The sequence below is a fragment of the Papaver somniferum genome, chromosome 7, assembly GCF_003573695.1.
Source record: "Papaver somniferum cultivar HN1 chromosome 7, ASM357369v1, whole genome shotgun sequence".
In the NCBI taxonomy this organism is placed as follows: domain Eukaryota; kingdom Viridiplantae; phylum Streptophyta; class Magnoliopsida; order Ranunculales; family Papaveraceae; genus Papaver; species Papaver somniferum.
The window spans coordinates 99,097,205-99,107,951 of NC_039364.1; the positions used below are offsets into that span (position 1 = coordinate 99,097,205).

The window sequence follows — 10,747 nt, forward strand, 5'->3', positions numbered from 1 at the left end:
CCAACTTCCTCATCTCCATCCTCATCAAGTTTCAAATATGGATCAAAATTCACATCATTAATTGTCAAAGCATCCAATTTTCTCCTCATTTCGACCATTTCGTTCTCTTTATCCTTGTGTTGGGTCCCGTGAAATGGGTATCTTCCTCCTATAGGTTTCTCTAGATGCCATTTTTTGTCCCGAGTAGGCCTCAAGGATTTGAAATGGTCGTAAACCCATGACTACGGAACAAAAATTAATCAATTAACACAAAAGTAAAATAAAAGTAAAATAAACCAACATTTTTTTACAAAACACAAAAATATACCTGGATAAGAGCAACACATCCTGTAATTTGTGTTATGTTCCACCTAGAAGCTTTACAAAGATTCTCCATCACACTAGCAAGGAGGGCGGCACCCCACGAGTACCTAGGGACCTCGTTTGTTTCCGGATCGAGACTGAGAGTTTTTAACTACTGCAAATAACAAGCATTTACCTTATTTCCTGAGAAATCGGGAAAAAAAGACGGTCCCAAGAGCGTGCAACAAGTAAGCTATAGCCTTAAGTCTAGCTCTTTCTGCGTCCATCACGATCTCTTCATTCTTGGTCTTACGGTCAGAATCCTCAAACTGCTCCCTCAGACGAACCAGGTTAATCTTCCTTGACATATTAACTGTTTCACGACGTTCACCCGGTTGTTTAAATCCCCTTTTAGCTCTGGGCGGGGCTCCATAACCAATCTCAAACTCTTCTTCCGCTTGATCTTTGCTTCATCCAAGACAGTGGTTAGCCAAGACATAAAGCTCATCATAAGGTAGAGTATTGTTGAAATCCTCATACACAGCCTTTCCTTCCAAAGCAAGACCGGTGATTTCCTTTGCATCATCCGAAGTCATAGTCATCTCGCCGAATGAGAGTTGGAAAGTCATGGTTTCGTACCAGAATCTTTCTCTAAAATTACAAACTGTCACAACATTATACGACTTCTGAAGCGCCTCGATTCCGGACCATAACCCTGAAGCTTTTACCAAAGCTACGACATCTGGGTGCTCACCCTCCAACGGCCAAAACCTTGGTTGTTGGTGCTTTAGTTTAGGAACCGCTTTATCGGGAAACTACAAATAATATAAAATTTTGGTTGTTACGATTGAATATCCATAATAAATGAAAACAACATATATTAAGTTTGATTTATTACCTTTGCGTCACAGACTCTAGCAGCCCATTATGACTCGTAACCAATCAAGACGGAACGATCTCTTGGCAAACCCCAAGGTATCTCATTCTTCTTTTTAGGTAAAAACTCCATAGCATCAATGATGTCTCTTGCACTATCCTTTGGTGCATACTTCTTCTTTCCATCCTTCTTATTCTCCTCAACCACTGCTTTACCTTTATCAAGAGCAGCACCACTAGAACTACCAACTTCAGTAATCGCAAATACACCTTGATTTCATCCACCTTCATTTCCTCCAGTAACAGCAACACCATCATTTCCTCCAGTAACAACAACATCATCATTTCCTCCACCTTCATTTCCAGTAACAACAACATCATCATTTCCTCCACCTTCATTTCCTCCAGTAACAACATCATCATCATTTCCTCCACCTTCATTTCCTCCAGTAAGAGAAACACCATCATTGCCTCCAGTAATAGCAGCAAGTACACCTTCACTTGTATTCCTTGCGTTTTCACCCAATGGTTTTCCGTGACGGGGTTGCGGAGTGGGCATACCAGAAGGTGTTACTTCTACTGATCTTCTCTTCCTCTTTTCTTCTTTTCTGTTCAAAGACAAACCAGACCAAAATGCAAAAGAAGATAAGTCACAACGGCTGGGAAATCTAGGCAAAACCTAGCCGAAAACAAAAACACGGCTAGGATGTGTACAAAGTTCCAGACGAAAACATAATTACAGATGGGATATTTATCCAAAGTCCAAGACGTAAATAAAAAACGTCTAGGATAAATAGAAAATCCCAGCCGCAAATATAATAACAGATGGGAAGTTGATTTATCGACCAAGCCGTAAAAACCATAACGACTGGGATTCTTTTTGTTTTCATTGCTTTCTCATATTACGGATAGGAGGACCTAGCCGCCTAATAAAATCGGCTAGGAAACTATTATTTACGGTTTGAAAAACCAATTACGGACAACAAAAACTAGGCGTTACCACTACCGCTGAAACATGCATTCGAACTTAGAGACATATACGGCCAGGAAAGTCTCAGCCGTGATTCAGTCTTTGCGGATGGGAATATTCTATCTCGTACGCATCGACCAGAATTACGGCTGGGTATTCAACAAATTCCCATCCGTGAAAATTAAAACGGCTGGGAGTTCTGATATCTCCCAATCGTGTTACAATTAAACGGCTGGGTATACAACATATCCCAACCGTGATACCTATTTACGGCTGGGAATCAAAGAACTCCCAGCCATAATCAAATTCTGAAACTGTTTTTTCAGACCTAAAATCTTCGAAACCAACTGAAAGATCGAGAAATAACTTAAATAAACATTGGGTATTTCGATTCATACCTTATTGCTGTCATCTCAGGAGTCTGGGAGGCTGGTCCATCTCGTTCATTCAGTTCCTCTTCATCTTCACTTACCACTTCATTAGTTGGAGTTGGTTTCTCTGCTTCAATAGGAGGTTGATTCGACGAAGAATGACCTAATTTTTCCTTTGCTTTCATGCTTTTATACAACGAGTTTAATCGACGACGATTTTTTTTTGAATCGACGATTAATCGTTGATGAACGAAGAAGAATGGAAGTAGAAGAAGAAGAAGAAGAATAGAAAAAGAGGGGCGGAGAAGAAGAAAGGGAATGAAAATGAAAGGGGGCATTTTTTTCTCTTTTAATTCTTTGATTTTCAGTTTCTTTTTTACATTTAATGAAAATAAGTTAATGAAAAAGTAGAAGTGTCTTAAATGAAAATATATGAAGGTGTTTTTGAACTTTCGCATAAATCTAATCTAAATCTAATCTGCCCCTATACCATTTAGTCTCCACCTAGCATTTTAAGCCCCAAAATCACACCCCTGAAACCCCATAATAGGATTCTTATATAATAGAATAGGTAATTCCGCAATAGAACAATATAAAAACAAGAAAACTAGTCATAAAGAGAAAGAAATAAAGTATATTATTGGGCTCTAGCAGGCCACTTCCCAAGTACTCCGAACCAAACCAAACAGTATGAGCTTCACGATGCTGTTTTTGTATTTGTGTTTTTGACTAAATCATCTCTCCTCCACTCACCATCTCTCTCCAATATAAAAGAAGAAACCCATTTTTCCAGGAACCACACTAGTCCTCTCTGTACATCTAATTCTTTATTTTCTCTGTGTAGTCGAAGAAAACTAAAACAAGAAAACAGAAGAAATGGGTTCAACAAGCCCATTTAAAGATCATCATCACCACCAGCAACAACAATCATATCCAATCACAAAAAAGCTGTTACCTTGGGCATTGTATGCTCTTCCTCCTTAAGCTATCTTTAGATTATATTGACACCCTCTTGATTTATTTTCTGAAAATGAAGTAATAACTAAAGATCTTAAAAATAAACCTATCATCGTCAACACAGCTCCTAAACCAGGTATGTCAACTCTTTGATCAGTAAACACAAAACCCTTTTCCTCGGGTATATACAATTTGTTCTCATAGCTTTTGTTTGTTTGAATTTGGGCAGTTGAAGAAGTGAGGAATGATTGTGATTATAGTAATGGAGAATGGGTTCAAGATAAGACGGGTCCTCTATACAATGGCACTACCTGTGGTACAATCAAAGATGGTCAGAACTGTATGGCTCATGGTAGACCAGATTCAGGTTATCTATATTGGAGATGGAAGCCTAGTCAATGCCAATTACCGAGGTTTGAACCAACAAAATTTCTTAGTTTACTTGAAAACAAGCATCTAGCTTTTGTTGGTGATTCAATGGCTAGAAACCAATTGGAATCTCTACTTTGCTTACTTTCTAGTGTGTCACCTCCTGATCTTGTCTATACAAATGGTGAGGACAACAAATTCAGAAGATGGCATTTTCCTTCACACAATGTGAATGTATCAGTTTACTGGTCACCGTTTCTTGTTAAGGGGATTGAGAAATCAAACACTGGTTTAACAAGTTGTTTCTGGATTCGGTTGATAATTATTAAGGAAAGTGATATATTAGGAAAGTGTCGTAATATCTTTCCAAGACCGTAGTGGTCAGTCTATGGAAAGTATTGTCCATGTAAGTCACGGATTTGAGACTAATAAGGAAAGTGATATATTAGGAAAGTGTCGTAGTATTTCCAAGACTGTAGTTATTAAGGAAAGTGATATATTAGGAAAGTGTCGTAATATCTTTCCAAGACCGTAGTGGTCAGTCTATGGAAAGTATTGTCCATGTAAGTCAGGAATTTGAGACTAATAAGGAAAGTGATATATTAGGAAAGTGTCGTAGTATTTCCAAGACTGTAGTGGTCAGTCTATGGAAAGTATTGTTCTTGTAAGTCACGAATTTGAGTCACATAAGGAAAGTCTCAAATTCGTGCTTTAGGAAGGTTTGCTCTCCAAGTTTGAGTCATGTATAAATATCTACGGCATTTCTATGAAAAAGAGAAGAAATGGATTTACCAAAGTTTTGACATGGCATCATAGCCAGTTGAAAACCCTAAAAAAAAAAAAAAAAAAAAAAAAAAAAAAAAAAAAAAAAAAAAAAAAAAAAAAAAAAAAAAAAAAAAAAAAAAGGGAAGAAAAGAAAATCGTTGAGAATGGGTGGTGACGAAGAATCAAGCAAAGACAAGAATATAGAATATGATACGCAGAGGAAGAATCCAGTATATCACCTAGGATCAAGTGATGGTCCAGGTATTATTATCACACCGGTTGTTCTAAAATGACATAACTATGATGAATGGGCTAGAGCCATAAGAAGTTCATTAATAGCTAAGAGGAAGTTTGGTTTCATTGATGGAACAATCCAAGAAGCTAAAGAAAGTGAATAGTTGGAAGAATGGGTTGCAATTCAGTCGATGCTTGTCTCCTGGATCAGCAACACATTGGAGCCATCACTCAGATCGAGTTTGGGAGACTATGATGATGCCAACTTGTTGTGGAACCACTTGAAGAGACGGTTTTGTGTTGTAAGTGGAACACGGACATGCCAGCTAAAGACATCTTTAAGTGAGTGTAAACAAAAGCAAACAGAAAGTGTGGCTGTTTATTTTGGAAGATTGAATAAGATATGGGATGAGATGATCACATATATGAAGGTACCAACGTGTAGGTGTGGCAAGTGCGAGTGTGATATTGCAACACAGGTTAGTACTTTGAGAGAAGAAGATTTACTACATTATTTCTTAATTGGACTAGATGTTGTCTATGGTTCCTTGCGTGAACAATTGTTGGCAAGAGATCCACTGCCTTCAATAGATGTAGCATATCAAACAATGATAAACTCGGAACGTCTCAGAATAGGAGATGGAGCTGCCACAACAGAAGTTCATGACAATGTAATGGCGTTCAAGGTACAATCTGATCAGCGTACTCTCAGTAACACATATGATCCTAACAAATATTGCAAGCATTGTAGCAGACAAGGACACTCGGATGAAGGTTGTTTTCAGCTTATTGGATACCCTGAATGGTGGGGAGATAAACCTAGAAGTGGAAGAGGATATGGTCGAGGTGGAAGAACCGGTGGTAGAGGTCGTGGTGGATTTGCGAATGGCAGAGGAGGTAGAGGACAAGGAACTGGCAACCAGGTACGAGCACATAATCTAAATATATCAGAGACAAAGCAGTCAAATGGTACATATTCCTCAGACGGCTCAGATTTGATGGGAGTAACCGCAACACAACTCAGACAGGTGCTTGAGTTTTTGAATGCAAAGAAAAATACGTCCCAACTTCAAGGTAAGCAAACTAAACCGACTTGGATTATTGACACGGGAGCTACAAATCATGTCACGTGTAGAAGAGATGACATGATTGATGTGAAAGATATTGTGAAGTGTACTGTTGGACTCCCAGATGGAAAATATGCACAATCTGAGAAAATAGGGACTATTATTCTGCAGGGCGGTTTGAAACTTGATAATGTGCTTTATGTGCCTCAAATAACTTGTAACCTAATTTCAGTCACACAACTTATTGATGAGTTAGTATGTACGGTACAATGTACTAACATTTTATGTCTTATACAGGACCGGTTGACGAGGAAGGTGATTGGAATGGGTGAACGACAAGGTGGACTATATATTTTCTGTGGTGTGCCTCAAGTTGAAGTTATGGCAGTCAATGGAGAATCATACGAGCTGTGGCATCGAGGAATGGGACATCCATCAGAAAAAGTATTGCAAAGGTTGCCGGGTGTGAGTAGATTAAAGAAGCATAATGAAGTTTGTGACATTTTTCCAAGAGCGAAACAACATAGAAGTAGTTTTGCTAGTAGTCTCAGTAAATCCAGTTGTATTTTTGAGTTGATTCATATAGATTTATGGGGTCCTTATAGGGCTACATCGTCTTGTGGAGCACAGTATTTTTTGACAATAGTAGATGATTTTTCAAGAGGTTTGTGGATTCATTTGCTTCAAAATAAAACTGCAGTTGAACGAACGTTTCTTGATTTTATTGCTCTTTTGAAACGACAATTTGATAAAGATATCAAAATTGTTAGAAGTGATAATGGTACCGAGTTTAATTCATTGCGTGGATATTTTAAGACTAATGGGATAGTTTTTGAAACATCGTGTGTTGGCACTCCGCAACAAAATGGAAGAGTGGAGAGAAAGCATCAACATATATTGAATGTGGCAAGGGCCTTGAGATTTCAAGGCAACTTGCCAATACGGTTTTGGGGAGAATGCGCATTGACAGCTACGTATTTGATTAATCGTACTCCTACACCTATTCTGAAAAATAAAACGCCATATGAAATATTTTTTTGGAAAGCAACCTCCGTATAATCAGTTGAAGGTGTTTGGATGCATGTGCTATGTGCATGATCAAAGTAATAAAGGGAATAAATTTGCAAGTAGAGGAAGGAGGTGTGTTTTTCTTGGTTATCCGTTTGGTAAAAAGGCATGGCAAGTATATGACTTGGATGAAAGAAAATTTCTAGTGTCAAGAGACGTCCAATTTTGTGAGAATAGTTTCCCATATAAGAACGAAGCATATGTGTCGCAGCAGACAATAGTTTCGACTCGCACCGAGACTGATCAGCCTGGTCATTCTATTGAGACTGAGGTGACTGGTGTATCAGCTGAGACTGATCAGTTGAGTCCAGCGTTTGACTGGAGTGATGATGAAGATGTAACAGCGACAGAAGGAGAAAGTGTAGCAGTTCAAGAGCGATCTGCTGAGCTTGTGAGTCCGGGCAATGACGTTGCAGTAGAAAGTGATATGGGTAAAGGAAAGCGTACGAAGATTCCATCGAGTAGGCTTAAGGGATTTTGACGCACACCATTCGAGAAAATAGTCCATCTCATCTTCATTCATCACAATCATCCTCCTCAGGTACGCCGTATCCTTTGACATATTATGTTAGTTGTGATAAATTTTCTACACCGTATAAGAAATTTCTTGCAGCTATAACTGCGGGTTCTGCACCTCGCAACTTTAAAGAAGCTATGAAACATCCAGGATGGCGAAAAGCCATGGAAGAAGAAATACGAGCACTAGAAGAACAAGGTACCTGGGATTTGCAAGAATTGCCGGAGGGCAAGAGGGCACTAGGAAGTAAATAGATATATACAGAGAAGTATGATGAAAATGGGAATTTGGTTCGTTTAAAAGCAAGATTGGTGATCTTTGGAAATCATCAAGTAGAAGGATTAGATTACAAAGAGACTTTTGCACCTGTAGCAAAAATGACAACAGTGCGCACTTTTCTAGCTGTTGCAGCTGTTAAAAATTGGGAAGTACATCAGATGGATGTACACAATGCGTTTCTACATGGAGATTTTGAGGAAGAGGTGTATATGAAAATACCACCCGGATTTGCGAAAGGTAATCCTAATATGGTATGTAAAATGAAGAAATCGTTGTATGGTTTGAAACAGGCTCCACGTTGTTGGTTTGCAAAACTATCAACAGCTTTGAAGAATTATGGTTTTCGGCAATCTTACTCAGATTATTCTCTTTTCACTATGATCAAAGGAAAGATGCAACTTAATGTTTTGGTGTATGTGGATGATTTGATTGTTGCAGGAAATAATATAGTGGAGCTTAATAAATTTAAAACATATTTGGGTCAGTGTTTCAAGATGAAAGACTTGGGAAAATTGAAATATTTTCTGGGCTTGGAGATAGCTCGCAGTAAGCAAGGCATTTATGTTTGTCAAAGGAAATATGCATTGGACATTATTATGGAGACGGGGTTATTAGGAGCAAAACCAGCAGAGTTTCCGATGGAAACTAATCATCGTCTAGCTTTGGCAACAGGGTCGTTGCTGGGTGATGCAGAAAAGTATCGTCGACTGATAGGAAGATTGATTTATCTGGCTGTGACTAGACCAGATCTAGCTTATTCTGTGCATATTTTGTCACAGTTTATGCAACATCCAAGACAAGAACATTGGGAAGCTGTACTTCGGGTGGTTAGATATTTGAAAAAGAATCCTGGGCATGGAATTCTGTTGCGCTCTGATAGTAGTCTAAGTTTAAAAGGCTGGTGTGATTCAGATTGGGCAAGCTGTCCTTTGACTAGAAAATCATTGACAGGGTGGTTTGTGCTTCTTGGAGATTCACCAGTGTCTTGGAAGACCAAAAAGCAGTACACAGTTTCTCGGAGTTCAGCTGAAGCAGAATACAGATCTATGGCTGCAGCTACTTGTGAATTGAAGTGGTTGAAGCAATTACTAGGTGATTTGGGAGTTTGTCATACACAGGGAATGAGTCTTCTTTGTGATAGTCAGTCGGCATTGTATATTGCTCAGAATCCCGTTTTTCACGAAAGAACCAAACATATAGAGGTGGATTGTCATCTCATCAGGGATGCGATAGTACAGAAAATTATTTCACCCTCTTATACGCCTACGGAGTTGCAGTTGGCGGATATCTTCACAAAATCATTAGGCCGAGCTCAGTTTCAAGGTCTTTTGTCCAAGATGGGCATTTGTGACCTGCATGCTCCGTCTTGAGGGGGGTATTAAGGAAAGTGATATATTAGGAAAGTGTCGTAATATCTTTCCAAGACCGTAGTGGTCAGTCTATGGAAAGTATTGTCCATGTAAGTCACAGATTTGAGACTAATAAGGAAAGTGATATATTAGGAAAGTGTCGTAGTATTTCCAAGACTGTAGTGGTCAGTCTATGGAAAGTATTGTTCTTGTAAGTCACGAATTTGAGTCCCATAAGGAAAGTCTCAAATTCGTGCTTTAGGAAGGTTTGCTCTCCAAGTTTGAGTCATGTATAAATATCTACGACATTTTTATGAAAAAGAGAAGAAAGGGATTTACCAAAGTTTTGACAATAATCGATGGGCATTAGATCTGGAACAAATCGATATGCTAGTTTTGTCGATGGGTCATTGGTTCCTTCATCCAGCGGTTTATTATGAGAATGATTCGGTTCTTGGTTGTCATGCCTGTGAAGGTCTTAACCATACTGAGATTGGATTTTTCGACGTGTTAAGGAAAGCTGTAAAGACTACCCTCAAGGCCATAACTGATAAGAGTATTACGGACGGAAACGAGATTGATGTGATTCTTACGACATTTTCGCCTGCGCGTTTCGAAGGCAAATGGGATAAAAATGGAGCATGCTCTAGAGAGAAGCCATTTGAAGAAGGTGAAAAGGCTTTGGAAGGAATGGATGTTGTTATGAGGAACATTGAGGTAGAAGAGATTGAGGAATCTAAGAACAAGGTGCTCCAAGTAGACAGATTAAGGATTGAAGCACTAGATGTGACCAAGATAGCATTCATGAGACCGGACGGACACCCGGGTCCTTACATGTACCCAAATCCGTTCGCCGACGGAGTTAAGGATGGCGTACAAAATGATTGTGTTCATTGGTGCTTACCTGGACCTATTGATACATGGAATGAGATATTGCTACAAGTTGTGAGACAGTGGGAAGCTGAATCAATGAAGAGAAGAGGTTGAGGGGTAATTTTTGCTACTAGCTAGGTGAATTAATACTGTTCCGAAGAGTTACAATCATAATTATAAAGTATTAAATTTTTGTTGTATAAGATTTAGTTTAGTTCAATGTAAAATCTATTTGAAATTATGTTGCAGAATAAAATTAAATTTATAGCTCCAGTGAAGTAAGCTCTTTCTTTTTAAAGAAAACTTAGGCAAGGCCTAGGGACATAGATTGATTGTAGTGCTAGTGGTGTCGTTATTTAGGCAAACATCAGACCCACTACTATAGTTCTTACATATAATAGCCAAGTTTAAGGCTTGGAGATTTTATGTTCTCTGTTAAAACAAAAGTTACAGGATTAATGCTTAAAACTGAAGAGGCACTCAATAACTGTTTTTCCCTATGGTAGTTTCTGCTAAATCTTCCTTTGATTGCTTTGATGTAGAGAGCATTGAAGTGTTCCAGGATGTCAGTGGTTTCAGCATGTATTTCAATGTTCATGTGCTGCTTGTCCTCTGCCCATGCAAATGCCAAGTCTGCTCCTCCTGCTCCCCATTAGCCTGTGTGTCCTCTGCTATCAACATAGTTGCCTGCAAAATCAGTTATAGTCAGAGCTGAAAAGTACTGAGAACTGTTAGGATCCTGGATAGTGCAGATTTTGATTAAGTAACCA

At 38.8% G+C, this 10,747-nt stretch overlaps 1 protein-coding gene across 1 annotated transcript; it reads left to right on the plus strand.

Moving 5' to 3' along the window:
• Positions 1 to 3,504: 3,504 nt before the first annotated feature.
• LOC113294978 (protein ALTERED XYLOGLUCAN 4-like) lies at positions 3,505 to 10,197 on the plus strand (the record flags this gene model as incomplete). The annotated part of the gene is made up of 5 exons (XM_026543342.1): positions 3,505 to 3,592; positions 3,686 to 4,114; positions 6,189 to 6,193; positions 6,372 to 6,387; positions 9,436 to 10,197. Coding segments are annotated over 5 exons (1,194 nt in total), but the record flags the coding sequence as incomplete, so codon positions are not given.
• Positions 10,198 to 10,747: the final 550 nt, after the last annotated feature.